The 24584-nt window shown below is 44.2% G+C and overlaps 1 protein-coding gene across 2 annotated transcripts in view; it reads left to right on the forward strand.

The window, feature by feature from the left end:
- Nucleotides 1-20747, forward strand: part of WDR82 (WD repeat domain 82) — a 33736-nt gene extending 12989 nt beyond the window's left edge. For both annotated transcript variants that reach the window (XM_054483749.2, XM_054483748.2), the window contains exons 2-9: nucleotides 4266-4363; nucleotides 8074-8140; nucleotides 13667-13766; nucleotides 14639-14755; nucleotides 15316-15471; nucleotides 15922-15991; nucleotides 16509-16651; nucleotides 17670-20747. In XM_054483749.2, the coding sequence (XP_054339724.1) occupies nucleotides 4266-4363; nucleotides 8074-8140; nucleotides 13667-13766; nucleotides 14639-14755; nucleotides 15316-15471; nucleotides 15922-15991; nucleotides 16509-16651; nucleotides 17670-17699 (781 nt within the window). In that variant the 3' untranslated portion in view covers nucleotides 17700-20747. The remainder of the gene's footprint in view (nucleotides 1-4265; nucleotides 4364-8073; nucleotides 8141-13666; nucleotides 13767-14638; nucleotides 14756-15315; nucleotides 15472-15921; nucleotides 15992-16508; nucleotides 16652-17669) is intronic.
- The last annotated feature ends 3837 nt before the right edge of the window (nucleotides 20748-24584 follow it).

Below are 24584 nucleotides of genomic sequence, written 5' to 3' on the forward strand. Positions count from 1 at the left end.
ATTTTGTATTTTCAGTAGATGCAGGATTTCTCCGTGTTGGTCAGGCTGGTCTCGAACTCCCGACCTCAGGTGATCCACCGCCTCGGCCTCCCAAAGTGCTGGGATTACAGGCATGAGCCACTGCGCCTGGCCTTTGTTTTTTTGTTTGTTTGTTTGTTTTGTTTTGTTTTGTTTTGTTTTTGAGACGGCGTCACTCTTTCCTAGGCTGGAGTGCAGTGGCGTAATCTTGGCTCACTGCTGCAACCTCGCTCCTGGGTTCAAGCGATTCAAGCGATTCTCATGCCTCAGCCTCCCGAGTAGCTGGGATTACAGGCACCCATCAGTGTGCCCGCTAATTTTTGTATTTTTAGTAGAAATGGGGTTTCACAATGTTGGCCATGTTGGTCTCAACGTCTTACCTCAAGTGATCCGCCCACCTCGACCTCCCAGAGTGCTGGGATTACATATGTGAGCCTCCGCACCCGGCCCTGGTTTTTTTGTTTGTTTGTTTTTTTTAAGACAAAGGTCTTCCCCTGTTGCTCAGGCTGGAGTGCAATAGCATGGTTATAGCTCACTAAAGACTTCATCTTCTGGGCTCAAGTGATCTTCCCACCTCAATCTCCGAAGTAGTTGGGCCTACAAGCACTCGCCAACTTACTTGGCTATTTTTATTTTTAGTGGAGACAAGTTCTCACCAGATTGCCCAGGCTGGTCTCAAACTCCTGAACTCAAGCGATCCTCTCACCTAGGCCTCCCAAAGTGCTGGGTTTACAGGTGTTAGCTAATGTGACCGGCCAAAGGCATAGTATCTTTATTAGATGACCCTAATGTTAGAATTTGGGAGTTTGAAAATGGCTAAAGCAAGATTTTGTGTGCTTAGTATTTTCCAGTTTACTGGTCATTTAAGTTTTCTTTACAATGGAGTTCGCCCATTGAATGATATTTCAATTTGGAAGAGTATAAAGGATATTGTTTGTGGTAGGTAAAGCAAATTACTCAAAGCAAAAGGTTAATATTATTTTCCTTGTTGATGCTTGATCACCAGAATTACAGTTTGAGGAAGGAAGCTTACCAAAATATTTGAAAAATGCTGTGCATGTATTTTGTAAGACCCACATGGATGCAGTACAGTATAATCTTGCTTTCAAATTAGGAAATGAGTCCAGGTGTGGTGGCTCACACTTGTAATCCCAGCACTTTGGGAGGCCGAGGCGGGCGGATCGCCTGGGTCAGGAGTTCAAAACCAACTTGGCCAATGTGGTGAAACCCTGTCTCTACAGAAAAATACAAAAATTAGCTGAGCCTGGTGGCGGGGGCCTGTAATCCCAGCTACTCAGGAGGCTGAGGCAGGGAGAATTGCTTGAACGGGGGATGCAGAGGTTGCAGTGAACCAAGATCGTGCCACTGCACTCCAGCCAGGGTAACAGAGCGAGAATGTCTCAAAAACATAAAAATAATAAAAATCAAATTGGGAAATGAAATGAGGCAATAGATTTCTGTTATCAGGAAAAAAAATCTCAGGTTACTGTTTTTGATAAATTTGAGACAAATAGACCAGATCTAAGTGGAACCAGAAATTTTCCTTATACTATTCCCTTTCAACTTGGCAAGTTAGAGTTGGCTCTTCATGTTCTGTCTTTTTTTTTTTTTTAAGACGGAGTTTCGCTCTTGTTGCCCAGGTCGGAGTACAATGGCGCGATCTTGGCTCAATGCAACCTCTACCTCCCGGGTTCCAGTGATTCTCCTACCTCAGCCTCCCGAGTAACTGGGATTACAGGTGCCCACCACCACACCTGGCTAATTTTTTTAATTTTTAGTAGAGATGGGATTTCACCCTCTTAGCCAGGCTGGTCTCAGACTCCTGACCTCAGGTGATCCACCCGCCTTGGCTTCCCAAAGCCTGAGATTACAGGTGTGAGCCACTGCGCCCGGCCAGGTTCTGTCTTTGCTATTGTAGGTGGGATGAAATAACTGATATAAACTTCTTCAACTGGTAGAAGCAAAGTTAACTATCTAGAGAGTAAGTATACAGCCACACACTCAGACTCCCTCACTGGTTACCACACAGTAACCCCACATCAGAACCCCAGACAGTGGACTTGGCAAAGTAGCCTTTGCTGATATTTTTAGGAGTGAAGTATTATTTTAGTAAAGGTAAGAATGTGGAAAATCCAGTGTATTTGTAATGAGAAGTCTTTTGGAAATGGGTTTCATGTAGGGAAGCCCTTGGCCTCAATTTAACAAAAATTGAAAGTGCAAATAACTGACTTCTTAAAGACTGCTTGAGTCATGTGATTGTTTAGCATCTAGATTCTGAGAGGATTTTACATTGAGAGGGTTAGCTTTCCTTTTCATAAATTGGAACTCTTGGTTAATATTGGTACAGGATTTATGAAATCTTTCTAAAGAACTAAATGTAGGACATTATATTAAAGGCTTTCCTGTTTTTTCAATTGGTCGTATTGAAGAGTTATTTTAGCATTTAAATCTAGATTTACATAGATATTTAAGTCTCAAATTTTTATTTTTTGGTTTTTTTTTTTTTTTTTTTTTTTGAGATGGAGTCTTGCTCTGTTGCCCAGGCTAGAGTGCAGTGGCACGATCTCAGCTCACTACAATCTCTGCCTCCCAGGCTCAAGCGATTCTTGTGCCTCAGCCTCCCGAGTAGCTGGGACTATAGGCGTGGGCTACCACGCCTGGCTAATTTTTGTATTTTTAGTAGAGATGGCGTTTCGCCATGTTGGCCAGGCTGGTCTCAAACTCCTGACCTCAGGTGATCCACCCTCCTCGGCCTCCCAAACTGCTGGGATTATAGGCGTGAGCCACCACGCCCGGCCTACAGTTTTTCTAACTTAACCAGTCTGTGTTAGAGTTTTTGGTTAAAGGTTCTGCTGAGACCAGTTTTAATCTTGCTCTTCAAGGTTCTGTAAATGGAGACATTTAAGGAACTTCAACAAATGGAGGTTGGTAACCTCTAGCTTGGAAATGTGTGATTTTTTGTCTGTTTGTTTTTGAGGTGGAGTCTCACTCTGTTGCAGAGGCTGTATTGCAGTGGCACAGTCTTGGCTTACTGCAACCTCTGCCTCCTGGGTTCAAGGAATTCTCCTGCCTCAGCCTCTCGAGTAGCTGGGATTACAAGTGTGTGCCACCACACCCGGCTAATTTTTGTGTTTTTAGTAGAGACGGGGTTTCACCATGTTGGGCCGCTCTCGAACTTCTGACTACAGGTGATTTGCCTGGCTCAGCCTCCCAAAGTGCTGTGATTACTGATGTGAGCCACCACCTTGTGGCCAGAAATGTGTGATTTTGCATTAAAGTAAAAGCAAAGGAACTATTTAACTGGTTTTGCTAGAGAAAGTTAGGCTTGCCTTCTAAAAGGCTCAGCAAGTGCTTTTGACCTGTAGGACAGGAAGGATGGATGTCTTCTGCAAGAACAGGTTACATTAGCAAAGGCAAGCAGTTTTGCATCTGGTTTCAGTTTTGAGAAATCACTGCTGTCTTGAAAAAAACAAAAAAACAGAGCTTCTTTCTAAATGGATGTCTTAAGAAAAGTTTGGCCTCTTGGGTTTGACATATTCTCATATCCCTCTTTGTTGTAAGTTAGGACTTGTTTTGTGTGCCTTTCTTCCCAAGTAGATGTACAGCCATGCATCACTTAGATGGGGATCATCACGTGAGTTTTTGTTGCACCAGCATCATAGAGTGTACTTACACAAACCTGACGGTATAATCTGTACACACTTAGGCTGTTTGGTATGGCCCATTGCTCCTAGGCTACAAACCTGTACAGCATTTTACAGTACTGAATACTGTAGGCAATTATAGCGTTAAGTGTTTGTGTATCTAAACATAGAAAAGGTACCGTAAAACAGTTTAAGGGATTTAAAAAATGAAACATCGGTTGTAGAGGGCAGCTCCATTATAATCTTAGGAGACCATTACCCTATGTGCTGTCTGTTGTTGATAAAAATGTCATCACATGGCACATGACTGTATTATTTCTCAAAGCTTTTGAACATTGTAGTAAAGACTGAATTGAATCCCCAGATTTACTTTTACTTCCTACCTAACCTTGCCATTAGGTGTTCTAAGGTGGAAAGCTTCTTCAGATGGCTGTTGCTTGAGCGTTGTTTTTTCCCTTTTGGAAGAAGAAGTTTCTTTCCAGTGTTAGAACTTACAAAAATCCTCACCTTTGCCACATCATTCAAGTGCTTCTCTTTATGTGGAGATCCCAGATTTTGATGATGGAGAATGTTCATGATTTTCTGTCTCTATTTTCTTATCAGACCAAAGAGAACCCTGTACAGTAAGAAATATGGTGTGGACCTCATCAGATACACTCATGCGGCAAACACAGTTGTTTACAGCTCTAACAAAATAGACGGTAAGCAAGCCTTCTTTTTAGGAAGTTAAGGTCATGATTTCCTTTGTTAAATAGTTCATGGAATCTTTGTGACTACTTCTGCTTTGACCATAGTTACTTTAGTTTAAATATTTTTATATAATGTTAGTAATGTTAATTACATTGTTTTGACTGAAGGAATGCCGGAAGCAAGCCATTAGCACTTTTGAAGGACTTGGGACTGAGTATGAAAAGTCTTCAATTCAGAGTGGGGAGTGGAAAAAGGAAACAACTAATTGTATTTATGATTTGTACTTCCTGAAACTTAAAAGAACACTTTTAAAGCCGGGTGTAGTGGCTCGCGCCTGTAATCCCAACACTTTGGGAGGCCGAGGTGGGCGGATCACTTGAGGTCAGGAGTTCAAGACCAGCCTGGCCAATATGGTGAAACCTCGTCTCTACTAAAAATACAGAAGTTAGCCGGGCACAGTGGTGGACGCCTATAATCCCAGCTACTCGGGAGGCTGAGGCAGGAGAATCGCTTGAACCTGGGAGGCAGAGGTTGTGGTGAGCCAAGATCACGCTATTGCACTCCAGCCTGGGCGACAGAGCGAGACTCCATCTCCAAAAAGAACACTTTTAGAACAAATAAAAGGAAAGAACACTTGACACACAGCAAGTGATAAACAACAGGACCTTTTCTTTCAAAATGATAGAGATTTGAGAAAAGTTTCACAAATGCTTGAACTATGATAGTTTAAGGGAAGTTAGAATAGTTTTGGTGTTTTCCCAACCTTAGTCACTTCTGATTCCAGGAACGTTTTTTGATCTAAAGAGTAAAGAGTTACTTTTAGAAATTGAACTTGTGAGTTTCTTTCTATAATAAACAATCTCTGTTTTTGCCTGCATTTCTCGAGATAAGTCCTAAGTTAACAGATTGTCTTGGTAACTGAACTGTAACACTTTCATGTTAGAATTCTTTAATTTTTTTGTTTATTTTCTATTTTTTTTTATTTTTTTATTTTTTTATTTTTTGAGACAGTCTCACTCTGTTGCCTAGGCTGGAGTGCAGTGGCGCGATCTCAGCTCGCTGCAACCTCCGCCTCCCGGGTTCAAGTAATTCTCCTGCCTCAGCCTCCCAAGTAGCTGAGACTACAGGCGCGTGCCACCATGCCCAGCTAATTTTTTGTATTTTTAGTAGAGACAGGGTTTCACCATGTTAGCCAGGATGGGTCTTGATCTCCTGACCTTGTAAGCCACCGTGCCCGGCCTATTCTTTATTCTTTTGAGACGGAGTCCTGCTCTTGTTGCCCAGGTTGGAGTGCAGTGGTGCAATCTCGGCTCACTGCAACCTCAGCCTCCTGGGTTCAAGCGATGCTCCTGCCTCAGCCTCCCAAGTAGCTGGTATTGCAGGTACCCACCAACAAGCCCAGCTAATTTTTGTATTTTTAGTAGAGATGGGACTTCACCATGTTAGTCAGGCTGGTCTCGAACTCCTGACCTCAAGTGATCTGCCTGCCTCATCCTCCCAAAGTCTGGGATTATGGTGTGAACTACCACGCCCGGCCAGGATTCTGTTTTTAAACTTATTTCAGTGGTTTATTGATGATCATCTCACATTTTGCAGTAAGGTTGTTTTTAGGCCAGTGGCTAAATAGTGGCTCATGCCTGTAATCCCAGCACTTAGGGAGGCCTAGGAGAGTGGATCACTTGAGCCCGGAAGTTCGAGATTAGCCTGGGCAACGTGGGAAAACCCCGTCTCTACAAAAAATACAAAAATTAGCCAGGTGTGATGGGACGCGCCTGTGGTCCCAGCCACTTGTAAGAGAGGTGGGAGGATTGCTTGAGCCCTAGAGGTCTAGGGTGATCATACCACTGCAGTCCAGCCTGGGTGACAGAGTGAGGCTCCATCTCAAAAAAACAACAAAGATTTTTCTAATGTCATTCCACAAGGATAGCTTATACTGCTATTTTGGCTGTGCCTATCTCAGAGCAGAATGGGCGGAAGTCCTTTTTTTTTCCATTTCTTTTTTTTTTTTAAATGAGACTCTTCTGCCTGTACTGATTTTTAGTTAAGTATATCATTTCTACTTTTCATGCCTGTATTTCAGAAGTGGTTTTCTAAGGAAGCAGTGTAGTTAATGATTTTGGATAAGAATGTAAAACCTTAGGATCCTGAGGAAACGTGTCTATGTGATCATCCGAATGACTGGTTTATTTCTTCTGTTGGGCTGTTTTTCTGAGTGATTAAATGAGGATTCTCCAAATGTGGTGCAAGATGAGGCAAATGTGTGGCACTTGTAGCTTTGCTGCCAAGCCTCTGCTGTGAGGATGTTCCCTTTCCTGTCTCAAGTGCATCCTGAAGAGTTCCTCCAGCGCTCCGTTTCCTTTTGCCTGATTCCAGGCTGAGGTAGTAGTTTGTACAGTTTGAGGGTCTATGATACCACCCGGTACAGGAGATAACTGTACAGGCCACTGCCTTGCCAGGAACAGCGCGCCAGCTGCCAAGTGGGGCTGAGAGGATGGCGTCACCCTGCTCATCTCTGGGAAACCAGGTAATGGTGAGGAAGTCTTTTTCTTCTTAGGGCAGGTGAGTCATTGTTAGCAGTGGAATAACTAGAAATACTTTGTAGTTGTCATTCAAAAAGTTTGAAGATGTTTTCAAGGAAAATTGTGTAGTGTTCAAGTTATGGAATGGAATATACAAATATCCCTATTCTCCTATTCCCCCTCCCAAGTTAAATGCCTTCTTATTAGAAAGCACCCCTGTGAACCCCTGGGATGACTCGATGCTTTCAACCCCTTTATTCCTATGTTCTGTATGCCTTCAGAATGTTCTTTCTATGCTTTTCTTTCTGCATTTTAGTACCATTTTCCCTTAGCTGTTTCTCAACAATTTTTCCTTATTCCTAGTCTTTTTAAGGGGATAATACTTTTCTATTTTGCAGTTTTATTCTTTATGGCACTTCATTTCTCTACCGCCACCATGTTTTTTGTTTGTTTACTCTTTCAGATAGAATCATTTGGTTGAGTCTTTGTCTTATTTTTCCCCAAGCACAAATCTCTGATTGTTCCTTTCTTTAATATTGTCAAAATCCCACTGCTATTACTCATTGGTATAAGAATTTGATTTTTTTAATGTCTTAAGAGCTTTTTAACCCAGATCTTGACATCACTTCTCTGACATTTTGTTTTATTTCATTGTAATTTGTGTCTCTAATTGAAGACTGTTCAAATAAATGAGTTGAGAGTGGGTCAACACACTGATGGAGAACTCTAGACAAAAATTACTGCCAGGGTTCAACCTGATCTTCAGTTTAACTGCCATGGCTGCTCACCTCTTTAAGTGTGTTCGCTCAACAGCCACATATTTTTCTTTAAGGTTTGCCATTCTGTGGACACTAGACCAGTATCTAAAATTATTATGTGTGCTTTACTCGTTTTGTTTTTTGGCCAGGGTATATTTGCAGGGTGGGAGTTGCATTGTAATTATGAAGAAACCAAATTGGTAATAAAAGGTCATTTCAAACATTGCTTTCTATGCTGTCAACTTAACTCTGCTTTTGAGTTAGGTGAAATCTACATACCCACTCTTCAGCTGCAGAGTAGAGTTATTCACCATTATTTATTCATGCCTTGCTTGGGATATAGAATACAATGGATTATTTGACCTTGTCTTTTCAAGATGAAAATGCAAAGTAAATTTCTTTTAAATAGCGTGATATCATCCTAACTTGTTTGTCTTTTTACAGATACTATTCGTTACTTGTCCTTGCATGACAACAAATACATCAGATACTTTCCTGGACACAGCAAAAGGTAAGACCCACGTATTATAGAAGCAGATAGTTCTTTTATCCCTGAGGTTACCCAGAGAATAGAAGGCTAGAGAGAGCTTATTAGTGAACTGAAGCTACTTCCTCACTACTGCTTGGCATTCTTCATCTTCTCTTAAATAGTCAACTCTTGATTTACTGAGGTTATAGAGGTGCAGGGGTACGTGTTCAGAGATACCTCAGTTAAAATATGACTAGGCCCAGTGCAGTGGCTCACCTGTAATCCCAGCACTTTTGGAGGCCGAGGCGGGCGGATCACTGAGGCCGGGAGTTTGAAACCAGCCAGGCCAACATGGCAAAACCCCATCTCTACTAAAAATACAAAAATTAGCCAGGTATGGTGGCGGGCACCTGCAATCCCAGCTACTCGGGAGGCTGAGGCAGAAGAATCGCTTGAACCCGGGAGGCAGAGGTTGCAATGAGCCGAGATCGCGCCACTGCACTCCAGCTTGGGCGACAGAGCAAGACTCCGTCTCAAAGATATATATATATATTTTTTTTTCTAGTTATAGTTATATATTTCTAGTTAGATATATATATTTCTAGTTTTATATATACATATAAAACTAGAAAAAATGTGGATTAAAGATATTCAGTGAAAACCTATGTAGTAAAAATTAGATTTGGCATTTAGGAATACCAAATCTCACATATCCCTTAATAAAGGACTATTTGTGTTTATGAGGCCTTCCAGTATATGTGGCCCCCATTTCAGCGGGCCCCTATGTAAAAATGTTCCATTTAAAGATCTTAATGAGAATGCAAAGAAAGTCCTTTTTTTAAAATCAAGAAGTTTATCTCCTTTTTCTGTATTGTAATGCAGGTCGCTTCTCTCTGTTCTTCACCCCAATGCCCCTAGTTACTTTTTTCTCTAATTTTTCAACTTTTGTTTGAATGTTAAACACATTTTCCCCTGGATAATATTTTAATCACTTGGGGGATTTTTTCCTGCATCCATTTGCAAATGTACGGTAACCCAGGATGGTTTCGACTGGTATGGAGCGCTGACAGGAGATGGCCTGAGAGCCTCCTGTTAGAAATTGCACTTCCAGGCCGGGCGTGGTGGCTTAATGCCTGTAATCCCAGCTCTTTGGAAGGCTGAGGAGGACAGATTGCTTGAGTGCAGGAGTTCGAAACCAGCCTAGGCAACATGGTGAAACCCTGTCTCTACAAAAAATACAAAAATTAGCCAGGACTGGTGGTGTGTGCCTGTAATTCCTACTACTTCGGAGGCTCAAGCACGAGAATTGCTTGAACCCGTGAGACAGAGACTGCAGTGAGCCAAGGTGGCGCCACTGCACTCCATCCAGCCTGGGTGACAGAGCGAGACCCTGTCTCAAAAAAAAAAAAAAAAAAAAAAGTTGCACTTCCAGTTGGGCAGGCCATTTGTGTTGCTGAAATAAGGGTGAAATAAGGTGGCAGCCAGTGGTAACTGGTTTCAGACAAAGGATGGCTCATGATAAGTAGATGTTTTTGCTTGTTTTTATTCAAATTAATGTTCACAAATGTACCATTTGTAATTAAGAGTTGATGCAGTTGTTTGACATGCTTTCCAGTCTTCCCAATTATTCAACCTCTTGACCTCCTGATTCTTTTTTTTTTTTTTTTTGAGACGGAGTCTCGCTCTGTCGCCCAGGCTGGAGTGCAGTGGTGCATTGTTGGCTCACTGCAGGCTCCGCCTCTCGGGTTCACACCATTCTTCTGCCTCAGCCTCCCGAGTAGCTGGGACCACAGGCACCTGCCACCAAGCCCCGCTAGTTTTTTGTATTTTTAGTAGAGACGGGGTTTTACCATGTTAACCAGGATGGTCTCGTGATCCGCCCGCCTTAGTCTCCCAAAGTGCTGGGATTACAGATGTGAGCCACTGCACCCGGCCAGCCGACCTCCTGATTCTTGATAGATGACTTTGTCCCTCCTTTTATGAGAAAATCAAGGCTATGCAAAATGAGTTCTTTCAGCTGGGTGTGGTGGTTCAGGCCTGTTATCAGCACTTTGGGAGGCTGAGGTGAGAGGATCGCTTGAGTCTGGGAGGTTGAGGCTGCAGTGAGCCATGATTGTGCCACTGTACTCCAGCCTGGGCGACAAAGCAAGACCGTGTCTCCACAAAAAAGAGTTCTTTAAACATCTATCCCTTCCACCTAAATTCCTGTCTTCCTTGGAATCCTTTCCTTGAGAAAGCTGTGGTCTTTCTTTCACAAAACAAACCTTCCTCTTTCTGCTTGCTTCCATCTCCTTAATTGGCCTTTCCTTTGCTGCCTACAAATTTACTTGGTCTTTCTTATCTTAAATCTACTTATTGACCCTATCACCCACTCCTTTTCACTATCAAACTTGAAAGAAGAATCTGTACATTCCCATCTCCACCTCCTCACACATGTTCACGGTTGAAATCATTTTTGCACTAGTCCCAGAATCGTCTATGGGGCTTTATCCAAACCTTTATCCTTCATTCCCTGCTGCCTCTAGTTAAAAACCCACTGGTTTGGGCTTTTCTTGGTGCTTAACCTCTCAGTAAAACTTACTTTCCTGTAGCAGGTGACTTTTCCCATGTCGGTTCTGTTCTTGTAGTTCTCAGCCTCTGTTTTGACTCTAAAATAAACAAATATTTTACCCGCTTTCTTATCTCCATAGCTGATTTCATTCACCTCCATTCAGGTGGCTTCCCAAATCAGTATTTTTAGCTCATGTCTGTTATCAATTTCAGACCCACCTTCCACCTACAGGTTTTGTTTGTTTTTTTGTTTTTTGAGATGGAGCCTCACTGTGTCACCCAGGCTGGAGTGCAATGGCGTGATCTTGGCTCACTGCAACCTCTGCCTGCTGAGTTCAAACGATTCTCCTGCCTCAGCCTCCCGAGTAGCTGGGATTACAGGCACGCACCATGATGCCCAGCTAATTTTTGTGTTTTTGTAGAGACAGGGTTTCACCATGTTGGCCAGGCTGGTGTCAAACTCCTGACCTCAGGTGATCCACCCGCCTCGGCCTCCCAAAGTGCTGGGATTACAGGCATGAGCCACTGCGCCCAGCACCACCTACATGTTTTATACGCATCTTTGTAGCTGTCTCTTCTGTCCAGTACGCTTTCCAATACTCAGGTCCAGTACTCTGTCCATAATTGTTACATTCTTTGGGCCAGCTTCTCTCTATCTTCCTCATATTTCTTCATCTCTGTCTCTTTCAGTTCTGGCTCAAAGCATCTGTTGTTAATTCACTCTTTTTCCCCTGCCATCATATTCAGTGAGTTGTTAAACTATTTAGTTCTCCCTAGGTTTAACCTCATGTGTCACTTTCCTCTGTGTTCTCTCCTTTGCTTCTGCCCTGGCTCATGCCCTGTGAGGTAAATTATTGTTAGCTCCTAATTAATCTTCCCATCTCTTACCATCCTGCTTCGGCATCCTGGATTGCAGTTTGATTGCTTCACAATCTCTCTTAATGGTTCTCTACATTTTCATTGCTCCTTCCCCTTGTAGTCAGGTTCTGTCCCTTCTGGCTCTGACCCATTTTCCCAGCATTTTCTCCTACCATTCCCATTAAGGTGAACTCTGGGCTACTTCTTGAACATGGGCCTCATGCCTTCCTGTCTGGCACCTTTCAGAAAGGCGTCTCCCTTTGAAATCCTTTCCACCTCAGATGTTGTATCTTTCTAGAAGCCTTCTCTGGTCCTCTTGGAGTCATGTGGACTGGACAGTTAAAATTCCTTACGGTCAGGGTCTTACTTCTCCATGTGTTCCCTGTACTTCTCAGCATAGAGTCTTGTGCTGAGCTCTTGGGCTGAATGCCATGGCGTAAAATTACATGTCCACAATGTGTTCCGCTCATTCTGGTTTTTGTTTTTTGAGACGGTGCCTTGCTCTGTTTCCCAAGCTGGAGTGCAGTGGTGTGATCTTGGCTGAGTGCAGTGGTGTGATCTTGGCTCACTGCAGCCTCCATCTCTGGGGTTCAAGTGATTCTCCTGCCTCAGCCTCTTAAGTAGCTGGGATTACAGGTGCACGCCACCAGGCCCGGCTAATTTTTGTATTTTTATTAGAGGTGGGATTTCACCATGTTGGCCAAGCTGGTCTCAAACTCCTGACCTCAGGTGATCCGCCCACCTTGGCCTCCCAAAGTGCTGGGATTACAGGCATGAGCCACCGCACCCAGCCTGCTCATTGTGTTTCATTACCTCCTCAGCATTCTCAGGAAATTTTGGCTTTTAACAATACCTTTTAAAATTTTAAGTTGAGGAGCTGGTGCAGATGTTAGTTGAGTTACATTGGAAGTAAATGTTTTTAAGTGAGTATCTCTTGATGGCATAACCACAAAGGGGGACCAAAAAAGGAATACAGTTGCTGTTAGCATAGGCTTGTGGTTCTCTAGGTGTGGTGCCCAAAACAGCAGCCTCACCCATCACCTGGGGGCTAGTTAGAAACTCAGATTCACAGACCCCAAGTCAGGCCTACTGGATTAGAGGCTCTGGGAGCAGATCCTAGCAATCTGTTTTAACCCACCCTCCAGGTGATGCTGATGCCACTTAGGTTTGAGAATATCCATGTAGTCCTCACACATCTTGATAAGGAATCATGCTTTTTTGTGTTTTTTTAATTGAGATACAGTCTACATACTGTAAATGATTCCTTTAAAAATGTACAATTCAGTGGTTTTTACTATATTTGCAAAGTTGGACAACTATCACCATCATCTAACTTCAGAACATTTTTATCACTCCAAAGAGAAACTCTGTACCCGTTAGTAATCACTCCCTCAGCCCCTACCAACCGCTGATCTACTTCTGTCTCTATAGATTTGCCTATTCTAGACATTTTGTGTAAATGGATCAGTTAATATCTGATCTTTTGTGCCTGGCTTCTTTTACTTAGCATGGTGTTCCCAAGATTCCTCCATGTTGTCACATGAAGCAGTACTTTATTACTTTTTATTGCCAAATAATGTTCCAGTGTATAGATATAGCACATTTTGTTTGTCCATCCATTAGTTAATGGACATTTGGGTTATTTCTACTTTTTGGCTATTATGAATAGTGCAGCTCTGAACATATGTGTACATTTTCGTGTGGACATATATTTTCAGTTATCTTGGGTAAATACCTAGGAGTGGAATTTCTGGGTCACATGGTAACTTTTTTTGGAAAAACTTTTCCAAAGCAACTGTACCATTTTTACATTTCCATTAGCAATGTATGAGGGTTCCAGTTTCTCTACATCCTCACCAACACTTGTTATCTCTCTTATTATAGCTATGCTAGAGGTTGTGGAGTAGTATCTCATTGTGGTTTTGATTTGCATTGGAATCATATATTTTTATTTTGTAGCTTTAAATTTTTTTTTTTTTTATACTAGTTGCCTTTCTTTGTTCCAGATATGGTTGTGGTATGTGTGTTTTATTGTGTTTCTTAAAATGGCAATTTTGGGAGAACAGGTATATACATATAGGTAGGCAGAGTGGTTTAGAATTCACATCCAATTTTTGCTAATATTTCGCATCAACTCCTATTTATCTCGATGTATTGCAGGGTGGTGGCCTTGTCCATGTCACCTGTGGATGACACTTTCATTTCTGGGTCTCTTGATAAAACCATTCGACTCTGGGATCTCCGGTCTCCTAACTGCCAGGTAATGGTACCTCACAGTTATACTTTTTGAGCATTTTCTTTGGTAGGCACTGTAATGAACTCTACCTCTCAAAGAAGGGAGAAAACAGTGGTTCCATTCTGGGATCACAGGGTCTGTTTAAACTTTGGAGAAAATCTGTTTTTTTAGTTGGTAGCTGCTAAGCACATAGCCTAATCTAGTGTAGATTGCATTGTACTCTGTGGCTTAATTGTTGTGGGTTTTTTATTGTTTTGTTTTTGTTTTTGTTTTGAGACAGGGTTTCGCTCTTGTTACCCAGGCTGGAGTGCAGTGGCGCAATCTCGGCTCACCGCAACCTCCACCTCCAGCGTTCAAGCGATTCTTCTGCCTTAGCCTCCCGAGTAGCTGGGATTACAGGCATGCACCACCATGTCCGGCTAATTTTGTATTTTTAGTAGAGACAGGGTTTCTCCATGTTGGTCAGGCTAGTCTCCTGACCTCAGGTGATCCTCCTACCTTGACCTCCCAAAGTTCTGGGATTATAGGCGTGAGCCACTGTGCCCAGCCAGCTTAATGTTTTTAGAAGTGTTCCTAGAGCTTTTAGCTTCAAGGGATTTATTTTTATTTGAATTCTGTGTCTGTAATATTGTGCAGTTAGAGTTGATCAGAAATTGTTGTCTGGAGACCTGTTTTTTAAAAGCTTCATTTTAGTTTTATGTTTGCTTTTTCTGTTCTGTAGGTAGGCTGATATTTGTTTGTATGCCTTTCTTAGTTTAAATTGGGAAAAGTAAATTATATAGTGGTAAGGTCCTGGATTCATTTTCTTTTTCCCCATTGTACTAGCAGTCTTTGGTTATTCCAGGTATGGTTGTGGCATGTGTGTTTTAGTGTATTTCTTATTTCTTTTCCCTTAGGGCCTCATGCATCTGCAGGGGAAGCCAGTTTGTTCTTTTGATCCAGAAGGGTTAATTTTCGCTGCAGGTGTCAACTCTGAAATGGTCAAGCTTTATGACCTTCGTTCTTTTGATAAGGTAAATCTTTGAATCTTTGAGATCTTTGAGCTGTTTTTTTTTGTTGTTGTTTGTTTGTTTGTTTGTTTTGTTTTTTTGGGGGGTTTTTTTTTTGAGACAGAGTTTTGCTCTTATTGCCCAGGCTGGAGTGCAGTGGTGTAATCTCACTCAGCTCACTGCAACTTCTGCCTTCCGGGTTCCAAGTGATTCTCCTGCCTCAGCCTCCCAAGTAGCTGGGATTACATGTGTCCGCCACCACGCCTGGCTAATTTTTTGTATTTAGTAGAGACGGGTTTCACCATGTTGGTCAGGCTGGTCTCAAACTCGTCACCTCTGGTGATCCACCCACCTTGGCCTCCCAAAGTGCTGGGATTACAGGCGTGAGCCACCGTGCCCGGCCCTGTAAGAGCCTTTTCTACAAAAGGAAAAATATGGTAGATATTAGAGAGCGGCAGAGAAGTAGCTCATTCTCTGCTTTCCTTAGTCAAAAAGTAATCTAAAGGAATAGGATGGGAATTGGCTCTAGCAGAAGAAATTATTAATATACCTTGGCTGGGGCTACTGTTTTTTATCTTTTGCAGGGGCCATTTGCTACCTTTAAGATGCAGTATGATCGAACTTGTGAGTGGACAGGACTTAAATTCAGCAACGATGGCAAGCTCATCCTCATTTCCACCAACGGCAGCTTCATTCGTCTGATTGATGCATTCAAAGGAGTGGTGATGCACACGTTTGGGGTGAGCTGACAGCCTTCAAGCATGGCTATTTCCATGCTCATACTTCCTATGCTAAGAATTATGTTAGCTGGTTGGTGGAGACCAACAGTTACTCTTGACTTACTCATGAAGGCATGCACTTGTATTTTCTTCCTGCTCATGAACTTACCTCTCTTGGATTTTGTAGATGTTCATTTCTCACCAAGTGACCCAAGTTTGGTATTTAGATATAAAATAATTTCCTAACAGTAAAGTTTTTTTGTCCTCTTGAGTATACCTTGAATACAGAGTTGAGGGTGGGAGTGGATTGTCAAGGATGGCAGCCACATTTGGAAGTTTGGTGGTGTAGTACATGACAAGGAAAGGGTTTCATGGAAAGGAAGGTGATGCATGTGCTGAGTCAGTGTTTGTAGGCAGCTGTTTTTATTAATGGCTCTGTAACAACAAAAGAACTGCTCTGTTTTGTTTTAGGGTTATGCCAACAGCAAAGCTGTCACACTGGAGGCTTCATTTACTCCAGACTCTCAGTTTATTATGATTGGTGAGTTTCCCTTATCCCCTGTGGGGGTTATTTCTCTGGTACTATGCATTTCTTTGTTTAAATTATTAACTGAGACATTATTATCTATTTGATAGATGTTCTCAGATTTCTGTATAGCACATTATGCCAAGGACATAGTGTCTTTTAACTGCCCTGACTGGACCAAAATTTGAGTTAAACTCCACAAGCACTACCTTATTAGTAATACTAATGTCCTGGTGTAACCCTACATTCAGTCATCTTAGTGGCTGCCTGTTGGTAGGGTAATGGTATTTGGCCCCTTTTTTAGATGAGAAAACCAAAGTTAGAGGGGAAGTGACATGCCTGTGAACAAATAGCTAGGGTCAAGATCAATTTCCAAAGTGTCCTTCCTTCACCGCCTCTCCTCCCTCTCAATTTTGCCTGAGGGATGGGTCCTAAAGCTTGGCGTATCCTCAGATCTCAATCCATGTGTCATTTCCAGTTGTCTTTGTATTGTGCCTTGAGCTGTTACATTTTCCTTGAATATCCTCTTTAGGTTCAGAGGATGGCAAGATCCATGTCTGGAATGGAGAGAGTGGTATAAAAGTAGCTGTGTTGGATGGTAAACACACAGGCCCGATTACCTGTTTGCAATTCAACCCCAAGTTCATGACTTTTGCCAGCGCGTGTTCCAACATGGTATGTGAACAGTAAGAGGTATCTGCCACTCAGGGACCCTTTCCAGTTGGGGTGGTGGGTGCCTCAACAAGCACAGCAAGCTGTGTTCTGCATAGGTACATTACAAGCATCCAAGTACATGTTTCTCAACTGGTGGTTTCCCTATTTCATCTCCTATTATTTGATCTCTGGCTGGGCTGGTCTTGTCTTTCATTTTTATTCTTCCTAGAGGTGATCAGGAATCACCTTTGAGCTCCAAGGAGATCATAGGCCAGTTTTTGCTCTGGACCCTAATTTTAGGTCCAAAGTACCTGGGCTACGCTTGGCAATTTTTTTGCTCCTTAAAATACTCTGAACCGGCCTTTTGTGGTTTCAGTTTTCCATTCCTGTTGGTTTACGCCAAATTCCCAGAAATTTCTACAGTTGGTCATAACTCACCACTTAGAATTAACTCCAGGCCCTTGTCTCTTCCTAGATACTACTAACAGAACAAAAGATCAGTGAGTCTCAGCTCCGATTTTCCCTTGTGATCTCCTAAACCTGCCTGGGTATTCGGGGATGAGACATTTCATTACTAGCCTACCCAGAGCACATTGCCCCCTTGCTTTTTTTTTTTTAAACCAGGAAAAAAATGTTAGAAAAAATACAGCAAAACCATCCAGTTCCTTACTTTTTACAGCCCAGGAAGGCGTGGGCCTGTTGGAGGTAACCTGGTGGATTAGCAATGAGGGCAGGTTACCTATTCACCCACCTCCCAGGCAGCACTCCTTTTTTTCCCTTCCTTTAAAAAAAAAAAAGGAGGGGGTCTGCTCTGGTGGAAGGTGGACAGTGATTATTGGAGAAAAACAGAACCAGTTTACTTTCACATAGAGGGAAGAGTGTTTCTGTCTCCTTAGAGCATCAGGGTTGGTTGGTTAGGAGGGAGGGCTACCAGAGCCATTGGGGTTGGGCACATTTTTGCTGTGGGGTGGGATGTGAAGAACCATTGGCAGTGAGGAGATGCTTGGCTTTTTAAAGTTGATTTATGTTCTCCTTCTAGGCCTTTTGGTTGCCCACCATTGATGACTGACCCTGTTGCTGCTCAGCTATTTCTGTACAGTGAGGGCGGCCAGCAGGAAGAAACTCAGAGGGAACTGAGATCATAGTGGGATTGGATCATTTGACTGGGCTGGAGAACATCCTTTTACATGGCCTTCCCATGGATGTGCTGTACATCTGCTCAAAAGAAAATAATTACTTTGATGAGCGTCTTCAAAAGGACTCTTGGTGCAACAGACTCAATTGGAACTCAGCTTTTCTAGCTGTCACTGCACCATGCTCTGCTAGACGAGTGACCAGACTCATGATTTGCTGTAGTGGGGCTCTCAAGCATCTTCAATTTGAATGTACATGCTGCTGAGGAGCCGGTGAAGTCATCAGTTCCGCACATCCCTTCTACCCTCCAACTGCATGGGAAGCCAAAGTCCTGGTTTTGAAATGCTTGGGCAGCTCAGCCGCTCGCCCTCACCCTGCATGTCTTGTTACTGGGTCTCCCTGTGTACTTGTGGCATTATCCACAACCATCATGTTTCTTAGGTGCCAAACATTTACAGAAACATATTCATATATCTTGGGGTCAGAGAAAGGGACAGATACAGAAGGACCTTGCTTGCAGGAAGCCATGCAATTAGTTTCTGCAGTTAGTCGTGTGAGGCTAGGTGGTCGGGCAGGCCTCAGGCTGTAGGTGTTGGGTGGGAAAAGACCCAAGGGCCTGAAAGGGAGGGAAAGGAGAGGGTAGCGGGAGGGTAGCAGGTGAGTCCCTAGGGCTGGAAGGTTTTGCAGCAGCCTGGTGCAGTTCCCTGTCATCAAGACAAACCCACGGTCCTCCTGGGTGCCTACCAAGCTTGGTTTGTACAAAAGCAAGGTGGGAGTCTATTTTTGTACATGAGATACATCACACTTACCTGTGGGCCAGTATTGTGAAGTGAGTCTGAGTTGTTTACACTGATGCCTTCCCTGCCCACCACAAATTGTGTACATAGTCTTCAGATGATACTACCCCCTTTCCCCAGCTCCCAACCAAGAGCTGGTTCTAGGCCTGTGTTATATGTCATATTTAGCCTTTTTATATATGACCTTTGATTTCTGTTGTTTGTATTTTAGCACAGTGTATGCACCTTCACTTAAATACATCTGTGTGCATACAGATATGCATATATGTGTGTGTGTATGCATATATCTCTCATCTGTAGTTTCCGAGAGTTCAGCTGAAGCAGATGGAGTCCTGCAGCCCAGGAGACACACTGCATCCCTGCTAATAGTGTTTGCCGCAAGTATTAGTGAGTCTTATTAATATTTTCATTTCAGAAGACTGAAGCAAAGCTTATAGTGTTCGCTTTCTTTGGCAGCTAAGTGAGGGTCTTGGGATGACTCGCTGTGTTCCTCAAGCTGCACTTTGGGGCCATCTCTGCAGTATTAGCCCCCTTTTTGCTTGGTGGTACTCTGTCTGTGCCTGTGTGTGTGTGATAGTCACTCTTGCATGGCTTCCGTGTCTGGTTTGTGGCATTTGGGGATAAGGTGCTGAAGCCAGAGCATTTGCAGTTTGTTTGAGGCCTCGTTGCCAATGATAGATCACTCCCGTTGACCTGGTATGTCTGCTTGCTTGCTGCTTTTCCTTGCTTTCTCTTGGAAGAGGAAAGGACTCTGGTCAGGCCCAGGCTGAGTGACATGAGCTGCAGCTGGCTCATGGCCTTGAGCAGAGAGAGTGGTATGTCATTTTACTAAGTTCCTAAACAAACATTTATGCAGGCAACACTCCTTGCAGATCCAGAAACTGAGGCACAATAGGGTTATGACTTGCTCAAGAATATGTAGCTGCTAGGGGGTAAATCAAGGCATCACAACTTCTGTTCAGCGGGCAGGAATAGGCTGTGAATTGCTAGCACTTTTTTTTTTTTAAGCAATTACTTTTTGACTTGTTCCTCCAACTGAAAGTGCAAGAGGCGTACACCTTTCCCAAATGTAGACTAGAATCTACAGGATGCCACCCACTGTATAGCTCTGCTTTCCCAGAGAAGAAGAACTTTTAGAAACCAAATGATCTTAATTGTTATTGCCCACCCCTGGCTTTTCAGGGTAGAAGATTCACAATAGGAATGATTGTTAAGAGAGAGTGCTTGGAACCGTGGGTTAACAGGAAAGGCTACCTAACTTCACATATCTGCAACCAGAGCAGCCACCAAGCATTACTTAGCAGCAGGAAAATGATTGTATTTGAGTTCCTGTGTGTCCAAAACTGAGGCACCATGTTCTTTGAAAACATGCCACCTCAAGGCCGGGCGCAGTGGCTCACGCCTGTAATCCCAGCACTTTGGGAGGCCGAGGCGGGCGGATCACCGGAGGTTGGGAGTTTGAGACCAGCCTGACCAACATGGAGAAACCCCGTCTCTACTAAAAATACAAAATTAGCTGGGTGTGGTGGCATGCGCCTATAATCTCAGCTACTTGGGAGGCTGAGGCAGGAGAATTGCTTGAACCCAGGAGGCGGAGGTTGCGGTGAGTTGAGATTGTGCCATTGCACTCCGGCCTGGGCAACAATAGCAAAACTCCCATCTCAAAAAAAAAAAAAAAACAAAACAAAAAAAACGCCACCTCACGGTCTCTATCATTGGGCCCTGTGGTTGCAAAGCTGCCTCCTGAATTAAGAAGGAAAGGGAAAAGATACAGCTGGAAGTGAGTGGAAGACATGCTGAGGGCTGGGGCTGCACAGACGTGCTCAGCAGGGCTAGAGGTGCTCGAGCCCTATTGGGGATGGGTGGGGAGTGGGGCAGCGGCGTTTGCCACCTTAGGAATCGGGGCCAAAGCCACTGATGTTTATTTGACAGTGACACTGCACTGGGTACTTAAATTATTTCCCGTTTCAATCATAATTACTGCTTATTAATGAAAATTTGGGAATTTTAGAAAGAATCAAGTTTGCCACCCAAATGCTACCACTGTTAATCTTTTATGTTCCCCCTAGACATTTCTGTGCATAGATTTTTGGTGTTTACATAGTCATTATTCTGTATATACAATTTTATGTCCCTTTTGTACTTAACGTATAAACATTTTTTCCATGTTACAGTCTTAAACAGAATTTTATGGCTGCAGCCTCTTCGATTTGAGTTTCTGTAACTTGGGTTGTCTCCTGTCAGTTCTCCTGGCTCACACTGCAGCTTGCTGTAATGCTGTGTGGACGGATTGCTGGGCTCCCTGGGACTGCCTCTGACTGCCCCTTGGTAACTAAGATTTATGGGCTGGTGGGAGGAACCCCTAGAACCAACCTTCAACCCCAGGCTGTAATAGCCATAGAGCCAGCAATGACTGACGGGGAAAGGCAAGCCTGAGCCAGCCTGAATCTTCGGAGACTGTCTGGCACTTACCTCAGGCTGCCTTGCATCCTCTACTGTTTACCTCAACCCTTGACCAGATTGACAACCTCTAGTTGGAATATGTTTTGTCCTGCTAGTCCCTGGCTTCAGGAGGGCAAGAATACTGGAGTCTCTTTGAGGCCCCAGCACCCAGTCTGGCAGAAGGCAATTGATTGGGTAACCCATTTGCCTGGAGGCTGCTGCTCCAGCTCAGCATTCTCAGAGCTGTAGAACCTGCTTCCTGCTCTTGCCTCGCCCGCTCTGGACCAGAGAAGAAAACCTCAGGCCTGCCACATTTTCACATTGCTCATGGGACTCTGCAACGGTGGCGGAGGGAACATCCTAGCTTGTGTGTGACAGGCCATGCATAGGCTTTTCTGACACAGACTACATACGTAGGAAGAGACCCCCTCCTGGCCTGGTGGGAGGACTGCTTCCGTGTTCAGCAGTGCTGGGAGACATGAACAAGTAGGTGAGCATGGCTGCCCTTACAGCAGCCACTCTGGTCTCTGGCCTGCTCGCAACTGAAAGACCCACTTCACCCACTCCCCAGGCTTCATTCAGCCTTGTGATGTGAGGAACAACAGCAGGCATGGTAGCAAGCTAGGCAAGCAGGCTGTGGGGGCGAGCTGGCTCACCAGTTGATGTGGGTAAGAGAAGCAGGCACAGGATGCTGCCCACACTTTTTTTTTTGTTCAGGCGGAGTGGTGAGGTAGTGGGGGCTGTGGTGAAGAAAGAGGAAGTGACACTCCTACAGGCTGGTAGGACAGCACTCAAGCTGCCTGGCTAGAGGAGTCCTGGCGAGACTACCATAGGGCCCAGCTGTGGACAGGTTCAACCCTGAAGTCCTGCACTGGAATATAGCAGTGGGAAATGTCTGATGCAGTTTTTCCAGTCTTCCCTGGAGAATGTGTAGGAAATGAAATCTAGAGTTAATGGGTAGGAAAGGGGGTCTGAGGCCAGATGCAGTGGCTCACGCCTGTAATCCCAGCACTTTGGGAGACCGAGGTGGGTGGATTCCCTGAGGTCAGGAGTTTGAGACCAGGCTGGCCAACATGATGAAACCCCATCTCTACTAAAAATACTGGGTGTGGTGGTGTGTGTGCCTGTAATCCCAACTGTTCAGGAGGCTGAGGCAGGAGAATCACTTGAACCCAGGAGGCTAGAGGTTGCAGTGAGCCGAGATTGCACCACTGCACTCCAGCCTGGGCGACAAGAGCGAAGCTCCATCTCAAAAAAAAAAAAAAAAAAAAAGCTGGGGTGGGGTGGGTTCTGAGAGCCTCTCAGTTGAGTTGAGTTAATTATACAGGTTTTACCATTGGCTCTGCAACCTGTTGGATATTCTTCTTGGCTGCAATTTTGGGCTGTCAGTTGCCTGGTAAGAGAATTCACCTAAATTATAAAGTAGGAGTAAATCAGGGGAAGGGTCAAGTAAAGCTGAGGTCATGAAGGTGGTTTGCCTTGTAATTCAATAGATACTTCCTGAGCACTTGAGCTTTGGTACGTCCTAGTTGACAGCACAGCTGTTTTTGTTTTGTTTTGTTTTTGAGACAGAGTTTTGCTCTTGTTGCTCAGGCTGGAGTACAATGGCGCGATCTTGGCTCACTGCAACCTCCGCCTCCCAGGTTCAAGCGATTCTCCTGCCTCAGCCTCCTGAGTAGCTGAGATTACAGGCATGCGCCACCACACCTGGCTAATTTTGTATTTTTAGTAGAGACGGTTTCAACATGTTGGTCAGGCTGACAGGGTTTCAACATGTTGGACAGGCTGGTCTCAAACTCCGGACCTCAGGTGATCCGCCTGCTCGGCCTCCCAAAGTGCTGGATGACAAGCGTGAGCCACCACGCCTGACCCCGTTTTTTTGTGTGTTTTTTTTGTTGTTGTTGTTGTTTTTTTTGAGACAGAGTCTCACTGTGTTGCCCTGGCTGGAGTGGAGTGGCACAATCTCCACTCACTGCAACCTCCACCTCCTGGGTTCAGGTGATCCTCCCACCTCAGCCTCCCAAGTAGCTGGGACCACAGGCATATATCACCATGCCCTGCTAATTTTTTGTATTTTTTATAGAGATGGGGTTTCACCATGTTGTTCAGGATGGTCTCAAACTCCTGAGCTCAAGTGATCTACCTGCCTCAGCCTCCCAAAGTCCTGGGATTACAGGCATGAGCCACTGTGCCCAGCCAAGATGACAGCATAGTCTTTTTGGAGAAGATGAACTAAGCTGCTTATTAAACAGCAAGCCCTAAGGCCCTAACTTTTATCCAGCTAATTCTAGCTTTATAGAAATCTGCATTCAAAAGTAAGTGAAAAAGTCACAGTGTGTATCTGTAATTCCAGCTACAGGCTGGGAGGACTGCTTGAACCCAGCAGTTTGAGACTATCCTGGGCAAAATAGACCCTGTCTCATTACTTTTTATTTTTAGTTTTTTGAGATGGAGTCTCTGTTGCCCAGGCTGGAATGCAGTGGCACAATCTGAGCTCACTGCAACCTCCACCTCCCAGGTTCAAACGATTATTCTGCCTCAGCCTCCTGAGCAGCTGGTATGTGCGACCATGCCCGGCTAATTTTTGTATTTTTAGTAGAGACAGGGTTTCACCATATTGGCCAGGCTGGTCTTGAACTGACCTCATGATCGGCCTGCTTTGGCCTCCCAAAGTGCTGGGATTACAGGTGTGAGCCACCATGCCTGGCCTTACATTTTTTTTTTTTTAAGTGAAAAGACCACCCTTCCAGTATCTCAAGCCCAGAGCCTACAAGTAGTGGAGGCTGGGCATGGTGGCTCATGCCTGTAATCCCAGAGAGGCTGAGGTGGGATTATCACTTGCATCCAGGAGTTTGAGCCAGTCTGGGCAACACAGACCCTGTCTCTACAAAAAATAAAAAGTTAGCAGGGTGTGGTGGTGCATACCTGTGGTCCCAGCTACTCGGAGTGCTGAGGTGGGAGGATCACTTGAGCCCAGGAGGTCAAAACTGCAGTGAGCTGTGATCACACCACTTTACTCCAACCTGGGTGACAGAGTGAGACCCTGTCTCCCAAGAAAAAAAAAAAGCTAGTGCGGTGGCTCACACCTGTAACCCCAGCACTTTGGAGGCTGAGGCAGGTGGGTCACTTGGAGTCAGGCATTCAAGACCAGCCTGGCCAACATGGTGAAACCCTGTCTCTACTAAAAATACAAAAATTAGCTGAGTGTGATGGCGCATGCCTTCAATCCCAGGTACTTGGGAAGCTGAGGCAGGAGAATGGCTTGAACTCGGGAGGTGGCGGTTGGAGGTTGCAGTGAGCCTAGACCATGCCACCGCACTCCAGCCTGGGTGACAGAGCGAGACTCCATCTCAAAGAAAAGGGAAAAAAAAAGTGGTGGTAGAGACTTTTCTGTTTCCTGGCCAAAAATTCTCTCACTGGGGCTCACCCAAGCTGAGAACTAGGGAAACTGCAAAGAAAACATAGTCCTGATTACATGCAGGCTTACAAGGTGGAGCTAAAACTAATCCACTGAAAGGTAACAAGAAATAGCAATAGGTATCCTTAATCCAAGCTGTACAGAAATTCATGACTCACAAGGC

The sequence above is a fragment of the Pongo pygmaeus genome, chromosome 2 (assembly GCF_028885625.2).
Source record: "Pongo pygmaeus isolate AG05252 chromosome 2, NHGRI_mPonPyg2-v2.0_pri, whole genome shotgun sequence".
Taxonomy (NCBI): domain Eukaryota; kingdom Metazoa; phylum Chordata; class Mammalia; order Primates; family Hominidae; genus Pongo; species Pongo pygmaeus.